This window comes from Anomaloglossus baeobatrachus, chromosome 7 (assembly GCF_048569485.1).
Source record: "Anomaloglossus baeobatrachus isolate aAnoBae1 chromosome 7, aAnoBae1.hap1, whole genome shotgun sequence".
In the NCBI taxonomy this organism is placed as follows: domain Eukaryota; kingdom Metazoa; phylum Chordata; class Amphibia; order Anura; family Aromobatidae; genus Anomaloglossus; species Anomaloglossus baeobatrachus.
In genome coordinates this window covers 49649926-49676515 of record NC_134359.1, presented here as the reverse complement: position 1 = coordinate 49676515, position 26590 = coordinate 49649926, and the positions used below count along the sequence as shown (strand labels likewise).

The window sequence follows — 26590 nt, the reverse complement described above, 5'->3', positions numbered from 1 at the left end:
ATACTCAGGGCGGTCATTAGTCATCACATTGACACTGATTGTTTTGTAAGGGCTATGCAGTCCGCAGCTGCTCCCCCATCACTTTCATACAGTCGTAGAAGTAGGATTTACTGTCTTCATTAGACTCCTAGCACAGGAGTAGCAGACCTTGGTGAGGTTGAAACGTCTTATATCATTCGGGAAAAAAGAGATTCTGTATAGGCCACAACCTGTACGGTTTTTACTATTTTAATTAAATTTAGTGACCCCTTTTTTATTGAAGACCCTCAAATATGTGTTTTTTCTATATTTCCGTAAAATTAAAAATTTAAAGCATCTTCACCAAAAACTCTATTTTCAGTCATTCCTTTGCAATTCCTTAAAGGGCTATTCCCATCTTCAAGGTTCCATCCTAATATGTAATAGGTGCAATAATAATAATAATAATAATAATAATATTAGCAAATGCCTCCAATTAGAAATGTAGTCTAAGGGGCTCTTTGCACACTACGACATCGCAAGCCGATGCTGCGATGCCGAGCGCGATAGTCCCCGCCCCCGTTGCAGCTGCGATATCATGGTGATAGTTGCCGTAGCGAACATTATCGCTACGGCAGCTTCACATGCACTCACCTGCCCTGCGACGTCGCTCTGCCCGGTGAACCGCCTCCTTCCTAAGGGGGCGGGTCGTGCGGCATCATAGCAACGTCACACGACAGGCGGCCAATAGAAGTGGAGGGGCGGAGATGAGCGGGATGTAAACATCCCGCCCACCTCCTTCCTTCCGCATAGCCGGCCGGGACGCAGGTAGGAGATGTTCCTCGCTCCTGCGGCTTCATACACAGCGATGTGTGCTGCCGCAGGAACGAGGAACAACATCGTAACATCGGTCTTTCTCAAATCATGGAAATGACTGACGCTACACTGATGATACGATTACGATGCTGTTGTTCTCGTTAATCGTATAAAAAATGCTTTACACACTACGATGTCGACAGCGACGCCGGATGTGCGTCACTTTCGATTTGACCCCACTGACATCGCACCTGCAATGTCGTAGTGTGCAAAGTACCCCTAAGTCTTCTGAAAAGCTAATTCGCTTACCTCATGTGCAGGGCATTACAGTAGCTTAGGTATCCATGGTTATGACCACTAGCAACCATTGATACCTAAGCTACTGTAATGCCCTGCACATGAGGTAAGTGACAGCTTATCAGGAAAACTATACTACATTTCTAATTGGAGAAAAAGCAAAAATATCCAGCATCCACGGACTCAGACTAAGAGCGAGGAGCTCGAAACGCATACCATCTGTATGAGGGGTCCAAGAGGACTTCTATATTTGTTGGGGATGTGATGTTCATCACCCTATGTTTTTAATGGATTCTGAATAAAGATACAACTTTTATATTTTACCTGGACGTGGATGCTGGATATTTTTGCTTTTTGTGGAATTTCCTGGCGTGGCCGGCCTCTATCCTTGCACCTGTCGCTCATTGGAGTCTCCATAGACCTGGGTGAGCTGATTTTTCTTTTTTATTTCTATTTGGAGGTATTTGCTAATTTTATTATTATGACACCTACTACATATTATCTTGGAAATGGGAATAACCCTTTCAAGAATTCCAAAGGAACGACTGAAAATAGAGTACTGGGTGAAAATGTTCCAAAATTTAAATTTTATTAGAAATACAGGCATTTCCTTAAAAAACACAGTTTTTTTTTTTATAAAAAAGAGGTGTCTCAATGTAATTAAAATAGTAAAAACCTTGCATAACTACAGGTTGTGGCCCTTTAAAAAAATGACAACTAGGTGTTTCCATCTCTCTTGTCCAATGTTAGGAACATTTCCTTACACAGTCTCGTCCTGTCATTTCTGATTGGTCTGTGTTAGGCCTCTTTTACACGTCCGTGAAAATCACGCACATGTTTGTGACGGACGTTTCAAAGGTGCCTATTGCTCTCGGTGTGCTGTGTGCATGGCCTATGTGTGTTCTCCGTGTGTTATCCGTGATAACACACGGAGAACGGGAACTTTCTGCTCACCTGTCCCTGGCGTCGCTGCCCGTGGTGCTGAACTTCGGTCTCCGGTCCCGCCGACTCCCCGCTGCTGCTGCTTCCGGTCGCAGTGAGGTGAATATTCAATTAGCATAATGAGCGGCGGTCGGCAGCAAGTGATAGCAGCGGCAGAGACAGGAGGGCTGGAGAAGGTGAGTAATGTTTTGTTTTATTTCTCGCAGACACATGTCTTTTCTCTGGTGCGTGTCACACGGAACACATCCGTGTGGTCCGTGTGTGTTACGTGAGACCCAATTGCGTTCCGTGTGACAACCGTGATGCCGGAGATAAAACTGACATGTCCGCGTGAGAAACACACGGACACGTATGTACGGAACGGACACACGTTCCGTGCGAAAATACATACGTGTGTCCGACACCATAGGAAGACATAGGTCTACGTGTGCACGTGTCTCCGGTACATGAGGAACCGGACCATACACGTACCGGAGGCACGTACGTGTGAAAGAGGCCTTAAGGCTACTTTACACACTGCGATATCGGTCCCGATATCGCTAGTGTGCGTACCCGCCCCCATCTGTTGCGCGACACGGGCATATCGCTGCCCGTGCCGCACAACATCGCCCAGAGCCGTCACACATACTTACCTGTCCGGCGACGTCGCTGTGACCGGCGAACCGCCTCCTTTCTAAGGGGGCGGTCCGTGCGGCGTCACAGCGACGTCACTGAACCGCCGCCCAATCGCAGCGGAGGGGCGGAGATGAGCGGGACGTAACATCCCGCCCACCTCCTTCCTTCAGCATAGCGGCCGGGAGGCAGGTAGGGAGACGTTCCTCGCTCCTGCGGCGTCACACGCAGCGATGTGTGATGCCGCAGGAACGAGGAACAACCTCGTTACTGCTGAAGTAACGATAATTGGGAATGGACCCCCGTGTCGCCGATTAGCGATTTTTCACTGTTTTGCAACGATGCAAAATCGCTAATCGATGTCACACGCAACGGCATCGCTAATGCGGCCGGATGTGCGTCACGAATTCCGTGACCCCAACGACTCCGCATTAGCGATGTCGTAGCGTGTAAAGCCCGCTTTAGACATACCCCCAGCACGTAACGCCCAGTTATTAATATATTCATACCGTTATTTCCAGGAGGAGTAATAGAGGAATGGAGCAATGCTACGTTCCCTCTATTCTCCTGTGCTGATTATTTGAATTGAACTGAATCCTCCTTTACCTTCGTAAAATCTATTTACTTTTTTGGCTTCTTTTTTCAATCACGAGAAGCTATAAATTTATAAATTGCCTTAGCAAAAACACTTAATTTAAAGGATAGCAATACATTGTGAAATTTAAAGGGAATTTTTTTCACATCGTTAAACATAATTCTTTGAAATTCCTCCGTAATCTGATAAAGTTAATCAATCAAAGCTATTATTTATATATGATTCACATCTATTATTATCCTTACAATTTCCCAAAAATTAAATACTTGTAGCATAGCCAGTGTTCAACTAAAAATTTTAACTATTTTAAATTTATTGACATTATTTCCATTTTTTTAAAATTGAAATATAATATATAGACCTGGGGTGGCATGGCTCGCAAACCTAAGTTCTTTAAAGGGAACCTGTCACCAGATTTGGGGCCTATAAGCTGCGGCCACCACCAGTGGGCTCTTATATACAGAATTCTAACATGCTGTATATAAGAGCCCAGGCCACTGTGTAGAACGTAAAAATGACTTTATAATACTCACCTAAACCGGTTGGTGCGGTGCAGATGGGTCAGATCAGTGTCTCTGTTCTCCGGGTGCGGTGCTTCCTCTTTCGGACATCTTTGTCCTTCTTCTTCTGAAGCCTGGGTGCATGACGTGTACTACATCATCCACACATTGAGGTCTGAACAGGGCAGATCAAAGTATTGTAGTGCGCCTGCGCAGAACCTCAATGCCGGCTAGTGTGTATGACGTAGGACGCGTCATGCACCCCGGCTTTAGAAGAAGGACGACAAAGATGGCCGAAAGAGGAGGTGCTGTACCCAGAGAACGGAGGCACCCATCTTACCCGGCTGCACCGCACCAACCGTTTAGGTGAGTATTATAAAGTGATTTTTACATTCTACACAGCAGCCTGGGCTTTTATATACAGCATGTTAGATTACTGTATATAAGAGCTCAGTGGTGGTGGCCGCAGCTTATAGTCACCAAATCTGGTGACAGGTTCCCTTTAAAGAACTTAGGTTTGCGAACCCTGCTACCCCAAATCTATATATTACGGTATATTTCAATTTAAAAATAATAGAATTCATAGGAGTACATTTAAAATAGTTTCTCGTCCTATAGAATGATTTGTGATGAGAATAGTCAAGCAAAAAATTAATAATCCGCTGTTGTCTTTATATCTAAGTATATGATAAAACTGAGGATTTTTTAGTTGCTCTTTTTTGGAGCAGATCCACTCCAAAATCCTGCTCACAAATTATTTGAAAACACTCCAAATTCTTTTTTTTTTATTGGAAATAAAGTTTGTTATTGTTATCAGGAAGTTTTTTGTTTCTTTTTTGCCTTTCTTTCCTGAAGAGGTTTTAGAAAATGCCTGGTAGAAAAAAAAATAAACTTCATGTCATTTCTGTGAATTGGATCCTGGAGGAAACCTCTCCAAATTAGTCATTGTCCAATCAAAAGTATGCGAAATATGGTTCAGGAAAAAAAAAAACCTTACAAAACTCTTTAAAACCTCTCCAGGGCTCTAGGGGTAGGTGCAAATAATGTTTTGCTTTTTTTTGGCTGATGTTGCCTGTAAACTGCTTGAAAAGGTTCCCCCAAAAATACTATAAAAGAGTGAACATATGCAGATCAAACTTGTTTGGTCTTTTGTCACATTTTTTAACTGATTCAGGCTTAGAAAACAGTGAAGCCGCTACAATAGAAGTGATCGGTAAAGTAGAGTAAAAGGTGTCCAAAATCAGATGTCACAATAAGACTCTTTAGGAAAAACACCGTCTAAAAGACACTGTCTGCACATACTGTAAAATGAGAAAACTGATGGCACTTTCAAACAGACATATGTGAACAGGTGCAAACTGAACATGAACTATGCTCTAACAGATATACGACTGCACTCTGAAATGCTAAGGTACGCAAACATTGAATACAGGAATTTGGTGGTCATTCATTACTTCTAAGGAAATAACTTAAAAATTGAGACGCTTAGCACATATAAATAGCCAGTTTTATGTGAACCCAGCAAACAGCGTCAAGGCGTACCTCTTATGCTGGGTACCCACCTAAATGCCTCTACCCAGGCTAAACAGCCTACAATTTTATGGGTGGGCAGGAAGCTTCTAATTGGAAATTAAAATTCACCTTAAGCTGGTGGGAAGGAGTGCTCAGTCAGAAGGCATGACCCTATAATCTAAAATGAAAAAACTGACGGCACTTCCTAACAGACAAATGTGAAGAAGTACAAACTGAATATGAAATATTGTCTAACAAATATACAGCTGCACTCTGAAACACTAAGGTATGCAACCATTGAATATCGGAATCTGCAGGACATGCATTACTGCTAATGAAATAAATGTAAAAATTGAGACACTTAGCTCATAAAAAGGGACAGTTTTATGTAAGCCCAGCAGCCAGCATCAAGGTGTATCCTGTATGCTGGGTCCATACCTAAATGTCTCTACCTGGACTGAACAGGCTATAATTTTATGGGCGGGGAGGAATCTGCCTTCTGACTGAGCACTCCTTCCCACCAGCATAAGGCAATTTTTTATTTCCTGTTAGCAGGTTCCTTACATTTTTAAGCCATCACAAAGCATAGTGAGAACATACCCTTAATGTTATTTAAAAAAATAAAATCCTGTATTTTATTTGATCTACCTGGTATCTAACTTCAGAAATATTACATGCAAAGTGACCTAATAATAATGCAGACAATTCTGTAATTTTCCTTAACCCTTTCTTACATTATTCAGCATGCTCATAATGTGCACTATTTTGACCAACTGTGTGTTCATGACCATGAGTAATCCCCCGGATTGGACCAAGAATGTAGAGTAAGTGATAAACTTCATAAAAGACCATTATTATTATTATTACGGCTGTATAATATTTTTGCAACCCAACATGAGATGATCTTATTGTGAACTACAGATACACCTTCACTGGGATTTATACCTTTGAATCTCTAATAAAAATTCTGGCGAGAGGTTTTTGCTTAGAAGGTTTCACTTTTCTGCGGGACCCATGGAACTGGCTTGACTTCAGCGTCATTGTCATGGCGTAAGTATCTCTTTTATTTTAAGATTGTGCTTCATTTTATATACCCCTGTATAGTTGAGTCACCATTTTTCAAGGTTAGCTTAGTAGACCTTAAAATGTAACCATGTTCTAAAACATCTTGTTGATGTTTTTGTCCACTTTGGACAATGTTCTAAGTGTTCCTTAACAATAAGCTGATCGCAAAGTGTCCTCTACTAAGACCCATAGTAAATAGCTGTATTTTGTAAGTAAACCTGGTAGTAAATGTTTAATTTCCCTGCAGCAGAATATAAAATATTACATCAGTAGAATGTCCGTGTGATGCCGGACTGGTCCTCCGAAAGAAGAGATGCTTCCACCACTCTGGCCAAGAGATGAGAATCCTGAAAAGAGGTCTCTTCCATATTAACTTAGATACGCTATTAGAGTGTATAAAAGGCTTTCTAAACTAAACAACCCTTTAATGAATTAATTAAATAGATGTGCATCGAAAATCTTCTAGAAAAGTTCAAATACTATAAGAGTAATTTGTGAAGTCAATCATCAAGTACATTTTTTTTCTATGACATCGATCACATTTATTTAAGAAGAATTGAGGCACCCAAATTGATGAATAAAGCTTAAAGGGAACCTGACAGGTTCTGTATGCACCCAGAACCACAAGCAGTTTGGGGTGCTAAAGTATTTCTAAAGACTAGCTGCAAGGGTGTTACTTCCTTGGCTAGTCGGCCCTGTTAACATGTAAGCACGCCCACATGGGCGTGCTAACATGCTAATGAATGCGCAGCGTCAGAGGCATGCTCGCACTCTTTGCTGCCACCGCGGCTGATGCTGGATTTCACCTCAGTGCACATGATCCCCAGACTTCTGGTCATGCGCACTACACCAGTTTGAAGCAGGGACATGTACACCCGGCTTCATAGTGTACATGACCAGAAGTACAGGAATCATGTGCACTGAGTTGAAATCCAGTGTAGGGCCCAATGGCAGCAGAGAGGTGAGCATGACCATCCTCTAACACTGTTAATATGTTAACACGCTTACAGGGGCATGCTTCCATGCTAAAGGGGCTGACTAGCCAAGGGAAGTAACGCCCTTGCGACTAATCCTTGTGTTCATTAGCATATCATAAAGGATCTTTAGAAATACTTTTTCTAAAGTTATTTATCTATGCTACTATAGCCTGGGATTGATAGTCAGGGATTAGCAATATGCACCCAGAACTGCTCTTGGTTCTGGGTACATACAGAACCTGACATGTTCCCTTTAAAAATATAACATCTACTGCAATGTATTGGTGAATAATCAACTCTTTTCCAACAACGAGGAGCAACTTCGAATAGAGTGAATAGAGTAAAAATTTATTTTTACTTTTTTGTTCTTTTTTAATTTTTTTGGTTCACCCAGAATGGTTTTTTATGTTCTATTTTGAAGATAAAAAATAAATAACACTTTAAAATTTGAGGTTATTCATAGCATTTGCATATACAAGACTGCATTTAATGGTTTTAACCTTTTTTTTTATCATAAACTAATCAATGTAGTCTTGTCTTAAAGAAGCAGGGTTTTTTTTCCATTAGTTAACAAACTTGTCCAAAACTAAATCATAGAGCATCACTCCAATTCAACAACCTTCAACCTTATCTCATGATTTTAATCAGAAGATACCCAGAGTAAATCGAGGCACCACCATTTGTACTTTACTAATAGCATTTTGGTTTTACACGTGCACTTAGTGATCTATAACACGTGTGTCATTTAATTCACAAACACACTGCAAATCGTTATGGAATAGGTGACGTTTCACTAGCAGTAGCATATCCTATGTATTGAACAGGTGTTTCTGTGCACGGAGATATGTTTAATTTGCAGACAGTGGTGCACATTCACGTTGTCTTAGTGAACATATATCTTTCTAACATGTTTCATGTTAGTGATAACATTTAGTTGGACCATATTAGCGGCATTACGTGTGTATAGTTGAAATCCTTGCTACACTTTCATATAAAAAATTGTCGCATTGCCGCTGTTGTCCAATTTTTTGATGATCTTGTGAATAATATTGTGTTTAATTTATGGACAGCTGACAACGTGGATGAGCACTATCACTGTAGTTTGATCGCATACATTTATTAATATATCTCATGCTGGTGACAATATTTAGCTGGATGATGTTAGCGGTGCTGCGTCTATATAGGTGAAAGCTTGCTACACCTATATATAATTAAAAATTATTGCCGCTTATATCGTCCCATTTCAGGATTACTGTGTGCACATGGTTATATTTAATGCATAGACAGTTGATGGTGCACATCTACGTTATTATAGCAACTAGTTTACATGTGGCTAGTATGCCTCAGGCTAACTATAAATTGGAGTGTATTGGCGGTACCGCGTGTATATAGGTGAATGTTTCATTTACACCCTCATACAACCAAGAAACTACCGCACTGCCGTCTATACTGTCCAATTTTTGATAATTTCGGCAATAGTAGTAATATTTATATGATATACATTGTTGATTTGCCTGTATTTATGCTTGTAGACATAAAAGTCTTTAATAATTGTGTTCAATCTGACTAACATACCTATGTGTGCTCTAATTAGAGGCATATTACCCGTCCTTCATAAGGTGTGTCTCCCTGTTTATTTTAATGTGTATTTAACTGCTTAATAAAGTTTTTGGTTTTATCCAAAAAAAAGCTTATTGAATTTTTTACAGTGCATCGATATACTCTGGGTATCTCCTGATTAAAATCATGAGATAAGGTTGAAGTTTTTTTTTTCCATTGCCTTGCAAGATTATCTCTTTTGTTAAAATATTCAATCAAATGAAGATACCAAATATTCAACCAAATTGGTATCTTCATCAGACCGTGTATGAGACAGTAAAAGTGCACATACATGTGAAATCTTACTATTTATATTACATGCATACTGTATTTGGACTGATAAAGATTCCAAATCATGAAATAAAGTGGTAGGTTGTCTACTACTTGGACAACCTTTTTTCAGTGCATGTTTGTCCCCATTAAAATAACAACACTTATATTCACTTATGATGTTGGTGCTGTTCTGGCAGTGTTGGCACTCACTCTCCCGGGGATCACGTGATGTCTTTGGACAGATTAAACATGAAGAGGAAGTGAGCAGCCTGCTGCAACTCTGACGTCTATTTAATATTCAATTTATCTGAAGGTGGGAAGAGGGAAGCCGAAACTGACTGGACACAGGGCTTGCATGACATAATAATGTCTCATGAGCCACGGGAGAGCAAGTGCTGACACTGCTGGAACAGCACAAGTACCAAATGTAAATATCACTGGCGGATATATAGAGCTGGTGCAGCCAGTGCGGCTTCACCAGGGCCCAGAGGGGAGATGACAGGGTCTAACTGGCCTGGCTAGACAGTGTGGGCTCTGGGTCCTCAGCAGGCGATCTGTGCTTGATATAAAAGGGGCTCACCGCCGGTAACCACGGTTGTTTGATCGGGCCATCAAACATCACTGCTATGCACCGAGCAGTGACGTCAGCATATAGTGCATAGCAGTGACGTTTAATTTTTGCCAGCCTATCATACACAATTCTTCCACAGGGGCCCTTTGCTCTCAGTGTTTGGCCCTGGTGAATATAATCATTGTTATTTTAATGGGGCAAACATACTGATTAAGAAGGTGTTGTCCGAGTAGTGGACAACCCCTTTAACAATAAAGCAACCTGAGTTACATCTTCTATTCTCCAGACAGCTGTTTTCAGCAGTGGTGATGTCTTGGATTTTCTGCTTTTTTTGTTCTATTTCTCCAGATAGGACGTTCTGGTGGATGAGATGCTGAACCCCTTTAGAGAACATAGATCCATGTATTTCAGAAGGGATCACCATGAGATCACATGATCTAATTGAGGATCCCACAAGCTGAATTACCATATATAAATTAGAGGACCAGGGACAGGATGAATTAAAAAAAAATATTTTTCTCCTACTTTAATTTTGGCCAGAACGTTTTGTTGGCTCATGCTCATGTTGAGTATTGTATAAAGGCCTTCAATCTGTAACCTGCTATACAGCAATTTATGAGGACATTTAAGAAGTGGTATATAATTCTTGATCAGTCACAATCTAAAAACTTAGAGCCAATCATTAGGTATTATGGTCATTTCACTTTTCAGGATTCCTAACATACAAGAGTCTTCCTGAAGCCAGGTCAACGCGGAAATGTGATTTCTTTGGATTTTTCTAGTGTGTTTATCCCTAGCTTTTTCAGGAAAAGGAACTGTTTCCCGCCTCTCATTTTTCTGTATGATTTTGAGTCCCTATAGCACCACCTAGTATTTTCTTTCTATTTTCTAAAACTATGTTTCCATGGTTTTTTTGCGAGATGCACTGGGGTTGAGAACTCATTAATTACATTGCAGTCCAATGAAAGCGAGCCATGAAATCATTCCTATTAAATGGATGATACGGTAGAATTGTGTTCTATGTCTAGAGAGATTATGTTGAAAAACTGAAATTAAAATACATTTCCAATTTTATTTGTTGTTGGTAATTAGGTAGCCCGTTGTGAGGGACATAACTCAGTGAACCCTACTATCATTGCTTCTCCAGCCAAGTGTCTAACCTCTAGTCTCAAATACATTTGGAAAACAGTTTTACTTAAAAGGGTTGTCCAGAGTAATGATATTGATGACAGATCAGAAGTAAACAGTGTACAAAGCCGGAGCAGCAGAGATCTGTTCAGTCTATCATGGCCGCTGCGAGTATCTGTAGCTCAACTTCTACTCAAAATTATAGGAGCTGAGCTGCAGTTCTTGGCAGCAGCCACTACACAGTTAAAGAAGCTTTGCTTTTCCAGCTCCTTACACTGTTTCCATCCAGCCATGATAATGCTGAAACCAGATTATTGGTAGGGTGTTGGTTTTCAGACTCCATTTTTTACAAAAAAATACAAGTTGACCGGTAGTTCTCATCAGCATAGCTGTGCTGTTCAGCTTTGTTCACTGATTCCATCTGGCTATCACCGAAGGGTATCGTACCACCATCAATCTGAAATTGATGATGTTTCCCAAGTATAGAACATCATTATCATTAACTTAGACAATGCCTTAAAATGTGAAGCCTAAATCTCTTGAACCCAAAAGCAAAATCCAAAACAGGACCACTTAGCTACCTTCAGATATTGATAGTTCTGGTCCGCTAGTATGTGGCATAAAGACCGTTTGGGACCATTTAAGCACCTGGGATCAGATGAAATTACAAACTGTGCATCCCCTATAGATATAGATATCAGGAATTACTAAATAATAATGTAGAGGATAGTTGATCAGATTATGAACCCCATTTAAGCTCTCATGTAACAGAGAGATGCAGGTTCTTCTTTTCGCAGTTTATATAAAGATATTTCTCTTTATTTTGTACATACAAACCCTAAATTTTAAAGTATTTACAGTATTTTATAGAATTCCTAGTTCTTACTTGGCGCTGATGTCCTATATTAGTTAACTTTTTGTGTACTTTTGTGGATTTTGGCAACAAATTAGGACTGGCCTTCAAAAGTACTTTTTTAAATCCCAGGACTATGACACAATAATGAGACCAAACCTGCATCAGAAGACTACTTCACTTAAAAGTCATATCAAAACAACCATTTTTGGTTAGAGCCAATTTTTTTTTACTCATTTTGGATGTCTTGTTAACGGGCAAGATATTGACTTCTACAGTAGCTGCCTCAAAGAGGTGGCACAAGAAAGGCCAATAAAACTCAATACTTCAACTGGATCTCCTTAGTAAAAACCAGTACTCAACAGAGATGTTTTTATTCCCAAATAGTGTGATGAAAGGCAATAATTAAGAGTAAGTCCTCAAAAGTTTCCTCTATTGTGTAAAGAACCAACAAGTTTTACTTTTCACATAAGGTACTATACAGTTATGTGACAAAAAAAAGAAACTTCACTAAATATATTACAGAGTACGTTACATTTTTGAATTGTCTCTTCAGGGAGGAAGGAGACGAACTCTATTGCCCCCTATTGGAGGTAGGAATCCTAAAAGTCAAAAGTGATTCTTTAACAAGCCTTTTCATATGAGTTAGGATTTATGTCAGATCAGAACCTCAATTTGATCTGGCATAAATCATAAGTCAAATGAAAAGGCTCCTTAAAGGGCTACTTTTGACTTTTAGGATTCCTACCTCCAATAGGTGGCACTAGAGTTCGTCTCCTTCCTCCCTGAAGAGACAATTTGAATATTTCCTAGAGGAGCATTGGAGCTATAAGTCTCTTCACTGGCAGCCAGATTGGTTTGTCAGTCTCTACAAGGAGAAAAGTTTTTCCCTTACATTTTTGAAGGACAGATAAGATGTGTAGGGCTTATCCATCAGTGCCAATGGACTTCAAGAAGCAACCCGTAGAATTCTAAGTGAGTTTGGGTTATGAAATGTAATGTAACTCAAGATCAATATGGCAAAGGCAAGGAATTACTCTTTAGGATTCAAACAGATGGAAAAGAGGGTATTCAAAATTATAACTTTTTGAAAATGTAACATTAAAAACACCCAAAAAGTAGTAACAAAAATGTTCCTATCCGGTAGTAAATAGTGCATGAAATATCTGATAATGTACATAGTATGATGTTAGAAATTGTAAATCTCAAATATTAACCAACTAACATTGAGATCTATGTATTTCCATATATGATAAAAAAAAATTTGCTAAAATTTAGAAAGTATAATTACAGAAATTAGTTAAAACAACTGCTTTTTAACTGGGTTCTCTCTCTCTACTAAAAGAAAGAGATCTTGAAATGTAGATGAATTTTGACCAAAAATAATACCTACTCCAACACAACTCCCACCAATTCTCAACCGATAACTTTTTTAATTGGCCTTCAAATTCCGTGAGCGACTTACAGCGGAAAAGCTGATGCTCACTTTCTATTAAAAAAAAATAGTCCATAGAAATTTTTGAACTTGAACACCAACAAAAAGGTCTTAAAGAAAGACCTAAGTAATTATCCTGAATAACTCTGATTTAATCCTACAGGTATGTAACAGAATTTGTAAACCTAGGCAATGTTTCAGCTCTTCGAACTTTCAGAGTATTAAGAGCTTTGAAAACTATTTCTGTAATTCCAGGTAAGAAGAAATTGGTGTGAGGTGTTAGGCCCCTTGTACATCCAACTGTTTCTTTGTGTCTGTCATTGTGTTTGTGTGTGAACTCCCCTATTGCAGATATGTGACAGAGTTTGTGGACCTGGGCAATGTCTCAGCATTGAGAACATTCAGAGTTCTCCGAGCATTGAAAACAATTTCAGTCATTCCAGGTGAGAGACAGGTTAAACACCTAGGCTGATTACTTTTTTTATTCCATCTAACAATAATCACATTTTGAGCATTGAGCCTTGTTGCTTGCATTGCAATATATATATCTATATAAAAAAAAAATAATACAAAAAGCACAGATCGCTTGGCAAATGCTTGGTTTCCAAACGATTTTGTGTTTTTGTTTTTTTTTCCGTGTCATGTTAAAGCTTTTTTATTTATTTATTTTTTTTTTAATCAGCCTTAGAGTTTAACAAAAAATTTTTGCATGGGGCATCGCAATATACCCAGCCTGCGTGATGTTTTGTTTGTTTCCTTTTTTTTTATTTTTTTTTTAAAGTTTCACATCCAACTAACCCTATATGTGAATGTCTTTATGGTTGTTTTTTGTCATAACTCGTTATCTTCATCCCAAACAATGCTATGTGTTTTTTGATTACATGTTGAATCAAGATACAAAAAGTAAATGTCTTAAATTAGAATTTTACAAAAAAAAAAAATTAAGTAAAAATTAGATTTGGAAAAAAAAAATGAAATGTGAACATGGTAGTTCCTGGACGCATGGGCATTGCATGGGAAATTGAAATCTTAAAAAAAAAAAAAAAATTAAAAAAAATTTCTTGACTTTTTATGAATTGGACACAGTTTTATAATATACGACCATGAAAATCATTTGCCGGAAAGTGTTACCTTATCAAAAAAAACTGTACAGTATGTTATAAAATTGTCAACATTTGTATTGTATAGATTCCAGCACTTATTCAAGCTCTATGCCTATGGTAGACTTCACCTATAGCATGAAGTGCGAAATGACTTGTTTTCCTATAAAACAAGGGTTTTATTTTTTTTATTATTTTTTTAATTCTTACAAAAAGTTCATCATCCATCCTTCATTCACTTTTTTCACATATTCGATATGACTATTGCTATCTCCTTCACCCGCTGAATTTCCACCATTTTCCACAATTGCACATACATTAAAGTTTCTTTAGGCTGTTGCATGAGATTTAGATCTTATTACAGGTCTCATTATTTTTTTTTTATTGCATAGTTTCATTTTCTTTTTTTTTTAGCATACAATAACCATCTACCTGTTTTTCTAGGTCTAAAGACCATTGTGGGGGCTCTGATCCAGTCGGTAAAGAAGCTTTCAGATGTGATGATCCTCACGGTGTTTTGTCTGAGTGTCTTTGCACTAATAGGACTGCAACTTTTTATGGGACACTTAAGAAATAAGTGCGTTAGGTGGCCCCCAGATTACGAAGCAAATATTACCTCTTACTTTAACTCCACGGCTGGTATCAATGGTTCCTATATAAACGTAACATTAAATCCATTTGACAAAGAAGAATATGTCCAGAATGAAAGTAAGTATGTGTATTACAAATTTACAATTTCTTACGGGATTAATAATATAGATACATAGGTTGAAAAAAGCCCTCGGTCCATCTAGTTCACCCTTCCTCCACCAATTATATATTTTGACATTAAGTCATTTATAACCAACAATGTTGCGTGTATTGAGGAAATCATCCAGCACCAGTTATGTGTGACGCTGCCATATCGATAATTTCGCTACGGCAGCGATCTCCACATATCGGCATAACGATAGTGGCGGGTGCTATCACGCTCGCCATCACTAGCATCGGCTAGCGATGTCGCAGCGTGTAAAGCCCGCTTAAGGCTATGTTCGCATGTTGCGGTTTTTTCCGCGTTTCTGCAGCGTTTTTAGCATCAGCGTTTTTGCGCTAAAACGCATGCGTTTTTGATTGCCAGCAAAGTCTATGGGAAAAGCAGAAATCCTGTCTGCACTTTGCTTTTTTTCTGCAGCGTTTAAATTGCATATTTGTGGTAAAAAACCATGCTGAAAAAGAAGCAGCATGTCAGTTGTTTTTGCCATTTCTGCAGCGTTTCCTTAACATTGGAGTCAATGAGAAATGGCAAAACGCAACCAAAATCACAATTCCTGCGTTTTTCATGCTTTTTACCTGCTTTTCCACTGCGTTTTTGGCTCCAAAAACGCATGCTTTTTTGGACAAAAATTAATGGGTTCTAATGTTCCTTTACACACACACAATAACCGAAAATTTAAATGTTAAAAAATTATAAACTTCACCTATTTTTCTGATAAAATGTGCATAACCACTATTTTTTCATGAAAATTGATAATTTCCCATATAGTTTTATTAAAAGTTAATTTTATACTTTTTTTCTCTTTTTTCATTCTTTTTGACGAATTCAACTTTATTTCTCAGTGTCTTGATCTCAAAAACGCATCTGCAGAAACGCAGGTGAAAACGCAGGTAAAAAGCGCTAAAAACGCACTAAAAACGCGGTAAAAACGCATCCGTTTTTAGCGCTAAAAAATGGTCAAAAGCCATTTGGTCAAAAACCAAGGGAAGGAAAACGTGCAGAATAAACTGCAGGTACTCCGACGCAACGTGCGCACATAGCCTAAGAGTCTAGTTACCCGCCTTTGAACTGACTCTAGCTTCCTAAAGTTCTTTTTAAAATATTTTAAAAAGCCTTGTTTGGTTGTTTGTTTTTTTACTTTTTACAATTTGAGTTTATTAAGTCTTGCACTATTTTTCTTTTATATGCTTTTTGGTTCTTTTCACAATGTCGGCTGCAGAATGATTATCTGAGAATACATCAGTTGGCTAGTTCTGATGGAGTTTCTAATTTTCTCTTTATTTTTCTATTTTTGAGCTCTTTTCAACTGATTTATGACCACATCAAAGTTCAGTTCAACTTTGATGTGGTCTATGGTCATAAATCAGCAAACTGGAGTTCAAAAAAAAGACAAAGAGGTGCAAACTGTCAGACTGAGCCCACTGATGGACATTAGTCTGGGATCACATTGCCATTTGCACATTATGTTTGTCTATTCCAATTAGAGGGGTAAAAAAATGGAAGTTGTGCAAAACAGATCTGCTGAATTACTCATGAATATGGAAGCAGAGGGATCCCACAAATTATTATGGGTTCCATCTGGATTCCATCTTGTGCCAGTTTTTAGAACAGAAACAAAAAAATGCATGGATTATAACTGTACAAATATCAGAGCTGTGTCTTCTAAAAATTGGCTGGGTGACCATCACAAGGACCAGGAGAATGTTTTGTCTGTGGAATTAAATAATGGAGGTTCCATTGATTGTCAGCAATGAGAAAACCTGAAATATGTTGAAGTATGACACAAAATGTTTACTAGAACATGTTTCACTTTTTGGTATACAAAAAAAAATGTCTAAGGCTCTGTGCGCACTAGAAAAGTGATTTTTCTCAAGAAAATTTCTTGAGAAACTTCTGGGAGTTGAAGATTTCCGCACCTGCGGAAAAATCAGCGGGAAAAACGCATGCGGATTTGCCGCGGATTTACCGCAGGTTGGTCCATGCGGTTTTGCAATAAATAATATAGATAATCGATAGACAGATAATGGATAGAGTGAAAGATGGATAGATGAATAGATAGATAGATAGAGATAGATGAGAAAGACCTATATAATGTCCCACCCCTCTGCATTTTCTAAGCTGGCACCCTTTAGTGACTTTCATGTGGCACTAAAGGGTGCTTAGCCTTGTATTTAGCCATAAAATAAATAAATAATTAAAAAAAAACCGACGTGAGGTCCCCCCATCTTTTGTAGCCAGCTAGGGTAAAGCAGACAGCTGCAAACCACAGCTGGCAGCTTCACCTTGGCTGGTAATCCAAAATAGAGGGCACCCCACGCTGTTATTTTACATTACATAAATAATTTAAAACAAAAAACGTAGGGCCCCCCCCAAATTGGATCACCAGCCAAGGTAAAGCGGACAGCTGTGGTCTGGTATTCTCAGACTAGGGAGGTCCACTGTTATTGGACACTCCCCAGCCTAAAAATAGCAGGCCGCAGCCGCCCCAGAAGTGGCGCATCCATTAGACGTGCCAATCCTGGTGCTTCGCCCCAACTCATCCCGTTGCCCTGGTGCGTTGGCAAACAAGGTAATATATGGGGTTGATGCCAGATGTGTAATGTCACCTGGCATCAAGCCCTGGGGTTGGTGAGGTCAGGCGTCTATCAGATACCCGACATCACCAACCCAGTCAGTAAGAAATAAAAAATAGACAACAAAAAAAGTTTTATTTGAAAAAACACTCCCCAAACATTCCTTCTTTAACCAATTTATTGAAAAGAACAATCAATTCCACGTCCGGCGTAATCCAATAAGGATGGGGGGGGGCACGGCGATCCATACCATAGTCGCTATCCCAGTCAATGAAGAACAGAATGTTCCCCATTGGCTGGGAGAGCAATGCAATGACCGGAGCTAACATCAATAGCCCAGGTCACTGCAGGGGATGACGAGCGCTGCCATCAGGAGCATAGATGAGATCATTACCTGCTGTGATCATCTCCTGTACTGCTGACGTCAGCGCTGTCACTGACTTCTATGCCCGCAGCGTTGTCAGAAGTATCGCGAGAGCCCGTGACGTCACCGCTAGTGACAGTCTCGGGCCGCCCGCGAGACGGGCATAGACAGCAGTGACAGCGGTGACGTCAGGAGGCAGGAGATCATCACAGCAGGTAATGATCTCACCTCCTGACAGCAGCGATCGTCATCCCCGCGGCTGCCGGCACTGCAGGGTGTCAGTGTCTGCCTGCGCTGCAGCGTGACAAGCTGCTGACACTGCGGGCACACACTGACACTGCAGGGCAGGCAGCCGCGAGTCTGGATCGGGACACAGACTGCACGGGCACCTGGAGGTCACACGGAAGTGCTTCTGTGCGGCGTCCAGGGAGTGTGACGTCTGTGTTTACTCTGCTCCGCTTCCTCTTCCTGGCATAATGACATTGCTTCTTGCAAAACTGCAGGCAGTGATGAACATTACCGCAGGTAAACCGCGGCTATACTGGGGGTATACCGCACATCATTTGCTACCTGCGGCATACCCCCGGAATTTCGCGATTACATTACAGTGAATGGAGTGAAATTCCGGGGGTATTTTTTTATCTCATAGGATTTGCTGGGAAATGTCTGCACAAAGATTGCAGACATTTCTTAAGAAATTTCCGCAGCAAATCCGTGGGTAAATCCGTGGGCAAAACGGCCTAGTGCGCACAGAGCCTAAAACTGGAATATTCCTTTAAAACTAATATGTAATTAGAAAATGTCCCATTGTTACATAGTTGCACAGTTACTTAGGTTGAAAAAAGCCCTCGGTCCATCTAGTTCAACCTTTCTCCACCAATTATATATTTTGTCATTATGTAATTTATAACCAACAATGTTGTGTGTACTGAAGAAATCATCCAGCCCTTTTTTAACCCCTTCAGCCCCCGGGCACTTTACGTTTTTGTTTTTTGCTTCCCTTCTTCCGAGAGCCGTAACTTTTTTATTTTTCCGTCAATCTTGCCATATGAGGGCTTGTTTTTTGCGGAACAAGTTGTACTTTTAAATGAAACTATAAATTTTACCATATGGTGTACTGGAAAACAGCAAAAAAATTCCAAGTGTGGAAAAACTGCAAAAAAAGTGTGATGGCACAATAGTTTTTGGGATGTTTTATTCACCGTGTTCATTTTATGGTAAAACTGATGTGTCATTGTGATGCCTGCGGTCGGTGCGAGTTTGTAGACACCAAACATGTATAGGGTTACTTGTATCTAAGGGGTTAAAAAAAATTCACAAACTTGTCCAATAAAAGTGGCTCACGTTTTGCGCCATTTTCCAAAACCCGTAGAGTTCTCATTTTTTGGGATCTATGGGTCAGTGATGGTTTATTTGTTGCGTCTCGAGCTGACGTTTCTAATGGTACCATTTTTGCGCAGATGCTACGTTTTGATCGCCTGTTATTGCATTTTGCGTAAAACTTGCGGCGACCAAAAAACGTAATTTGGCGTTTCGAATTTTTTTGCCGCTACGCCGTTGACCAATCAGATTAATTGATTTTTTATTTTGATAGATTGGGCATTTCTGAACGCGGCGATACCAAATATGTGTATATTTTTTTTTTTTTAACCCTTTAATTTTCAATGGTGTGAAAGGGGGGTGATTTGAACTTTTAGGGTTTTTTTTTATTTTTTAAAACTTTTTTTTCCTTTTTTTATTTTACTAGTCCCCTTAGGGGGCTATAGCGATCAACAATCCGATCGCTCTGATCTATCTGCTGATCACAGATATACAGCTGTAAACAGCAGATACGGTCACTTCCTGCTTCACTGGCCTCCAGGCCGAGTGAAAACGAAAGTGACTCGTCATAGCTGCAGGCATCATCACATGACCCTGTGCTTCCATGGCAACCACCGAAAGTCACGTGATCACTCACGTGACTTCCGGTGGGGGCGGCGGTAAGTGAAAATCATGACCAAATGTATCTCGCTGCCAGACTTTGGCAGCGAGATGTAAGGGGTTAATGTTACTGGTGGAATGCGATTCCACTCGTACCATGCAGGCACACATGTCAGCTGTTGAAAACAGCTGATATGTGCGCGGATCGCCGCATCCTGCCTGCGGCAGGGGGTGGGGCTTAACGTAACACGCTTCATGACGGATAGATCCGTCAAAGGTCGTGAAGGGGTTAAAAGCTGTTGCAGTATCTGTCATTACTGCCTCTTGTGGTAGGGCATACCACAGTCTGCCTGCTCTAACTGTAAAGAACCCTTTCCTATGTAGCTGTCGGAATCGCTTTTCTTCCACTCGCAGTGAGTGCCCCCGGTCCTTAGTATTGTCTTTGGAAGGAATAAGTCATGTGCCAGTCCTTTATATTGACCACACATGTATTTATACATATAAATGAGGTCTCCTCTGAGACGTCTTTTTTCTAAGCTACACATATCTAACTTTCCCAACCTCTCATCATATGTGAGGCCTCCATTCCTTGTAATAATCTAGTTATCCGCCTTTGAACTGACTCTAACTTCTGAATGTCCTTTTAAAAATGTGGAGCCCAAAACTGGTTCCCATATTCCAGATGTGGCCTTACAAGTGATTTATAGAGGGGTAACAATACATTAGGATCCCAGGATCTAATCTCTCTTTTTCTACACCCTAGAATCTTTGTTTGCTTTAGCAGCTGCTGCCTGACATTGAGTGCTGCTGCTCAGCTTATTTGTAATGAGAATACCCAAGTCCTTATCCTGTTCTGTAGTCCCGAGTTTACTTCCATTTAATATATATGCAGCTATAGGATTACTCCGTCCTAGGTTACTTTACATTTATCAACATTAAATCTCATTTGCCAAGTATCTGCCCATTCTAACATCTTATCAAGATCGTTTTGTAATATTGTACTATCAAGGTCAGTTTTTAATATCCTACATAGTTTGGTGTCATCATCAGCAAAGACTGACACTTTACTATCAATCCCATCCACAAGGTCACTAATAAAGAGATTAAAAAGATTTGGTCCTAGCACAGATCCCTGCGGCCCCCACTGCTGACTATAGCCCATTTAGAGAATATACCATTTTTTATAAATGATTGAAAGAGGATTCCTGGGATTTTGGTTCTGTTGCACAATTAAATGGAATTGGTATTACAGCTGTTCATTTTGGATTCTTTATGTGCTTGGATGATTAAATTGGTCCTTGTCATTTCAACAAACATTGCATGAATTAATAGTAGGTCACTAGAAAAACGTAGAAATCCAGCATCCAGAAACAATTTTTTGATAGTAAAATATCAATTAAAATCCAAATAAAAACATTAACAATATAAGCAAAACATGAAACCTTGCGCATTTCGGACCTCAAAAATTAGGTCTTTTCTAGAGATGAGCGAACCAAGGTTCGGTGTTCTGTGTTCATACCAAACACAGACGTTACAAAACAACAGAGTTTGCATCTGGAGATCGGGCTCTGATCACTTGTGCAAGCATCACTGTGCTCGGGTATACTCTGTGCTCAGCCCAGTACGAGCCCCTTGCAGTGTTTGATCGGCGCACACTAGGGGTAGCAACAGCGTGATCAGATGTAGTGTGCACCCTCCTTAAAAAAATGGAAAACCCAGGCCCTCGAAAGTGATCTGTTTTTGGCTGGTTGCATGTAGCAGGAGACCCGATCTTCCCAATTAGTGACTTCCATTGGGGTTCAGGTCACGTCCGGGTCCCAAACCAAACTTTATCTAAAGTCTGGCTATACTTTCCGAACCAAACTTCCATGGATCCACTCATTTCAGTGAACCATTTATATACAGGGTTGGCACCCATTTTTTTAGGTCTGAAACGCGTAACGTTTCATGACATCCATATATTTTTAATGTTATTATTTGGATTTTAATGGCTTTTCAATAAATTGATTTTTTTGTATAATTTTTTTTTGGGTGCTGGTTTTCTTCATTTTTTTTGTAACTTTCTATTCAACGTTCCATGGGAACACCGCTCTGGAACTTTCCGTGCATCCTTCTATATGGGTTACATTATGGCAATCCGATAAGCTGACTTTTTTTTCTTATGTGGGATGAATCAATAGTACCAAAGGATATACAGTAAGAAATGTTATATTTCTTATCAAAGAATTCTTTCTTCACTTATGAGCCACTTCTTCCCCTCCCGTTAGTTTCCTGAACTCACCGTTCATTGTGGAAATAACAAAAAACACATCTATCTTGATCAAAACAGACTGACAGCATACATTGTGAGGTGTCGGGTTGAACCTCATATTATACACTATAAAAAAAGGAAAGAAGGAGTGAGAAATCAAGCAGAGACAAACAAAATGGGCAAATTATGAAGAAGTTACTGAGTAATTTAGTTGATCCTAGAGCTGGATTCACACATACACTGCTCAATACTGCTGTATAATGTCTTCCATGCTGTGGTTACTTCTGAACATGTGCTAAACAGTGAAAAATACTATATGCAATCTTCACCCACCAGCTCAGAGACAACTGAAAACTATAGATTAAAGGGAACCTGTCATCAGAAATTTGTCTTTCAACCTAAAAGTTTCCCCCTCTGCAGCTCCTGGGCTGCATTCTAGCAAGGTTTCTATACTTTTTGTGCCCCCTTTTAAACCAAAATAAATACTTTAAAAAAATGTACCTTTCGGTTTGAAAATCTTGTAAATCGTCCATGGGGTCGGGCCGTGTGGCGTCCGTTGCTGTATCTTACGCCGTCCCCCATGCTCCAAATCATCCCTCATAACACCGCCCACTGCGCCCGAGGTCCCGTGCACGCCGGGATACCTAGTGACGTGGTCGCAGGCATGAGAGTATGGGCGGCGCTGTGATTGCATCGCAAGTGCCCGCCCATATTCTCGTGCCCGCCCTTTCCCCACTGCCTCCAGCGTTCTGCGCCGGCCACACGTCACCTCCTTCCCATCGTACCCTGCAGCAGGAAATAGATGGGAGGAGCGGAGCAGGCCACTACAGGAGAAGCGGAGAGGATCTGAGCGACGTACAGAGGGGAGAGCGCGCCCACGAGAGTATGCGATGCAATCACAACGCCGCCCATACTCTCGTGCGTACGACCACGTCACCAGGTGTCCCGGCGTGCACGGGACCTCGGGCGCAGTGGGCGGCGTTATGAGGGATGATTTGGAGCATGGGGGATGGCGTAAGATACAGCAACGGACGCCACACGGCCCGCCCCCATGAACGATTTACAAGATTTTCAAACCGAAAGGTACAGTTTTATAAAGTATTTATTTTGGTTTAAAAGGGGGCACAAAAAGTATAGAAACCTTGCTAGAATGCAGCCCAGGAGCTGCAGAGGGGGAAACATTTAGGTTGAAAGCCAAATTTCTGATGACAGGTTCCCTTTAAGCCTGCAGAGGGGCAAAAACCCATGACATATGCAGTAAATAGGTCATATAATGGCCTGGAATAATGTAATTCCTCATGAGCACACCTATTCTGAAAAGTTAATTAAAATGGCAGATATGCTTTAATTGGTTGATCTGTTCTATTTACACAGTGTATTTACCAAAGTCTTCATGGGCTTTTTCTTCATAGGCATTAGTATACAGCAAATTGGCCATTTGAGCCTGTACATGTTAAGATATGATGCATTGAAGGTACTCGATATCCTCAAAGTCTTAAAGGGAACCTGTCATGTCGGGTTTGTTAATATTAAACCGCCCCTAATATGTTTTAAACATAAAAATACAAAAAAAAATTAACAAAAACAACAAAAAATTAATATATTTATCTTAAAAAAAGACTGTATATGCTTAGGTAAATGCAGTAAATACCTTGGGTTTTAGTCCCAGCAAGTGGAAAGGTGTAATTAAATGTTTGGCCCCACCATGATGCACGAGCCCCTGTTCTTGGTTTGATAAGTCATTCTGTGCTGACAAAGTCCTTTAAAGAATATTTACCAATATCCTGATTATCATATGGTATCCAAAGTGTTAAAAAATTTTGTCGCCCAGAAATTTGAAGTTTTGATTTTAGTTTGAATGTTCTAAGTTACAGTCATGGCCACATTTGTTGGCACCCTTGAAATTGTTTCAGAATATGAAGTATTTCTCCCAAAAAGTTATTGCAATTACAAAAATTTTGTTCTAGACATGTTTATTTCCTTTGTTTGTATTGGAACGACACAAAAAATCCTTGTTAAATAAGGCAAATTGGATATAATTTCACACAAAACCCCAAAAATGGGCTGGACAAAATTGTTAGCACGTTTCCAAAATCATGGCTAGACAACTTTGTTTCAAGCATGTGATGTTCATTCAAAGTCACATGTGGCACGTAACAGGTGTGGGCAATATGAAAATCACAGCTGAAACCAGATAAAAATGGGAAAAATTGACTCAATCTCTGCATTGTGTGTCTGTGGGTGCCACACTAAGCATGTAGAGCAGAAAGTGGAGAAGTATCTGAGGACCGTAGAACCAAAATTGTTGCAAAATAACAACAATTTCAAGGTTATATGTCCATCTCCAGAGCTCTTGATGCTCCTTTGTCCATAGTGGGCAACATGATCAAGAAGTTTACAACCCATGTTCCTGTAGCTACTTTCCCTGAACATGGATAAGTAAAATGAAAAGGTTGCGGTGTATATTGGGCGCTGCAGGTACCGGGGAACTATTAGTTGATTAAAAAGAAAGATATTTTATTAAGGTACAATGCATTTATGGACATGGATGGCAGAAAACAATTGATGAAAGGTTGCAAAACAGGATAGTCCAGATGGTGTATAAACAGCCCCAAGCAAGTTCCATAGAAATTCAAGCTGACCTGCAGGCTCAGGTTGCATCAGTGTCGACGTGAACTATCCATTTCGACATGTAAATTATATGAAATGCTTTACAGAGACCCAGGAGGACCCCACTGCTGACACAGAGACATAAAAATGGTAGACTGCAGTTTGCCAAAATGTTCGTAAGCTATAATCATTCTTTGAAAGCGTCTTGTAGGCAGATTAGACCAAGATAAAACAGCTTGTTAAAGTAAATCGTTCTCCTGTTTTCCAAAAATGGAATGAGGCCTACAAAGAAAAGAACACAGCGCCTACGTCAAATATAGTGGAGGTTCAAAGAAGTTTTGGGGTTGTTTTGCTGCCTCTGGCACTGGGTGCCGTGACTTTGTACAAGACCTCATTAAATCTGAAGATTACCAAAGGATTTTGGGTCACAATATAGTGCCCACTGTCAGAATGGATGAAAACAAAGTGTTGGAGAATTCTGAAGTGGCAGTGATGAGTCCGGATCTAAATCCCATTGACACCTGTGGAGAGATTTTCAAATTGCAGTTGGGGGAAGACGCCTTCAAATATGAGAGACCTGGAGCAGTTTATAAAAAAAGAGTCTGAAATTCCAGTGGAGAGGAGTGAGAAACTTGTTGATGGTTATAGGAAGTGATTGAGTGCAGTTATTTATTCCAAAGGGCGTGAAACCAAATATTAGGTTGAAGGGGCCAACAATTTTTGTCCAGCCCATTTTGGGAGATTCGGTGAAATTATGTCCAATTCGCATTTTTTCCTCGTTTTTTTTTTGTGTTGTTCCAATACACAAATAGAAATAAACATGAGCATAACAAAACACATAATTGCAATAATTTGATTGGAGAAATTCTTCATTTTCTGGAACAATTTCAAGGGTGACAACACTTTTGGCCATGTCCGTAGAACTAAATCAATAGATAAGGATGGAATAGATAAATGTGTTCTCTCATTTAAAATGATCTCACATCTTTTACAATTTAGATATTTTTGCTTTCCAAACAGGAAATTATTACTTTTTGGCTGGGCAGAGGGATGCTCTTCTCTGTGGCAACAGTTCAGATGCCGGGTAAGTAATAAGAAAATGTAATGTATTGTCTTTAACATATATATATGTGAAAAAGGGGCATATCTTCACTTCCAGGTCTCCTTGTTCTTCTTTATGTGGCAAATCAGGGCTGGGCAAAATGCAGCCCTCTGGCCACATCTGGCCCTTTGGTTGTTCCAGTCCGTCCCGCGGACTGTGACTGCTAAAGGGCTTAAATCAGTGGCCAGCGGGTTGTACCATTCACAAATAGGAGGTGTCACAGACAACCTTCTTCCTCTCCTTTCACATAACCTTAAACCCTGCTCAGGGTATGCTCCTCCTTACCTAATTCAATACAACTATGAAGGTGTTCAGAGTTGGTCTATTGTTGCTTATGTCCCTTTGACTTTCCTGAAATAACAGAAAACACAAGTCTTCAATTATTATTATTTTTATTATTATTATTATTATTAATATTTATTTATAGAGCACCATTGATTCCATGGTGCTGTTCATGAGAAGGGGTTACATACAGAATACATATACAAGTTACAATAGACAGACTAGTACAGAGGGAAGAGGACCCTGCCCTTGCGGGCTTACATTCTATAGGATTTTGGGGAGGAGACAGTAGCTGGGGTGTAAGTTGGGCGGCAGGTCCGCACAGTGATGGGGCGGCAGCGCCGCACGGTGGTGAGGCGGCAGTTCCGCACGGTGGTGAGGCGGCAGCTCCGCACGGTGGTGAGGCAGCAGCTCTGAACATTCATGAGGCGGCAGCTGTGGTGGTGGTGGTGAAGCAGTGTGGTCATTGAAGATTATACACATTTCTGAACAGATGAGTTT

The 26590-nt window shown here is 40.1% G+C and overlaps 1 protein-coding gene across 5 annotated transcripts in view; it reads left to right on the top strand.

Annotated features, from left to right (window-relative positions):
* Positions 1-26590, top strand: part of LOC142245033 (sodium channel protein type 2 subunit alpha-like) — a 295688-nt gene that overhangs the window by 113482 nt on the left and 155616 nt on the right. For 3 of the 5 annotated variants that reach the window (XM_075317276.1, XM_075317273.1, XM_075317275.1), the window contains exons 4-8: positions 5969-6056; positions 6154-6282; positions 13485-13576; positions 14678-14941; positions 25726-25789. In XM_075317276.1, the coding sequence (XP_075173391.1) occupies positions 5969-6056; positions 6154-6282; positions 13485-13576; positions 14678-14941; positions 25726-25789 (637 nt within the window). Of the gene's footprint in view, positions 1-5968; positions 6057-6153; positions 6283-13296; positions 13389-13484; positions 13577-14677; positions 14942-25725; positions 25790-26590 lie in introns of all 5 variants that reach the window. The other 2 variants (XM_075317277.1, XM_075317274.1) reach the window with 1 other exon arrangement.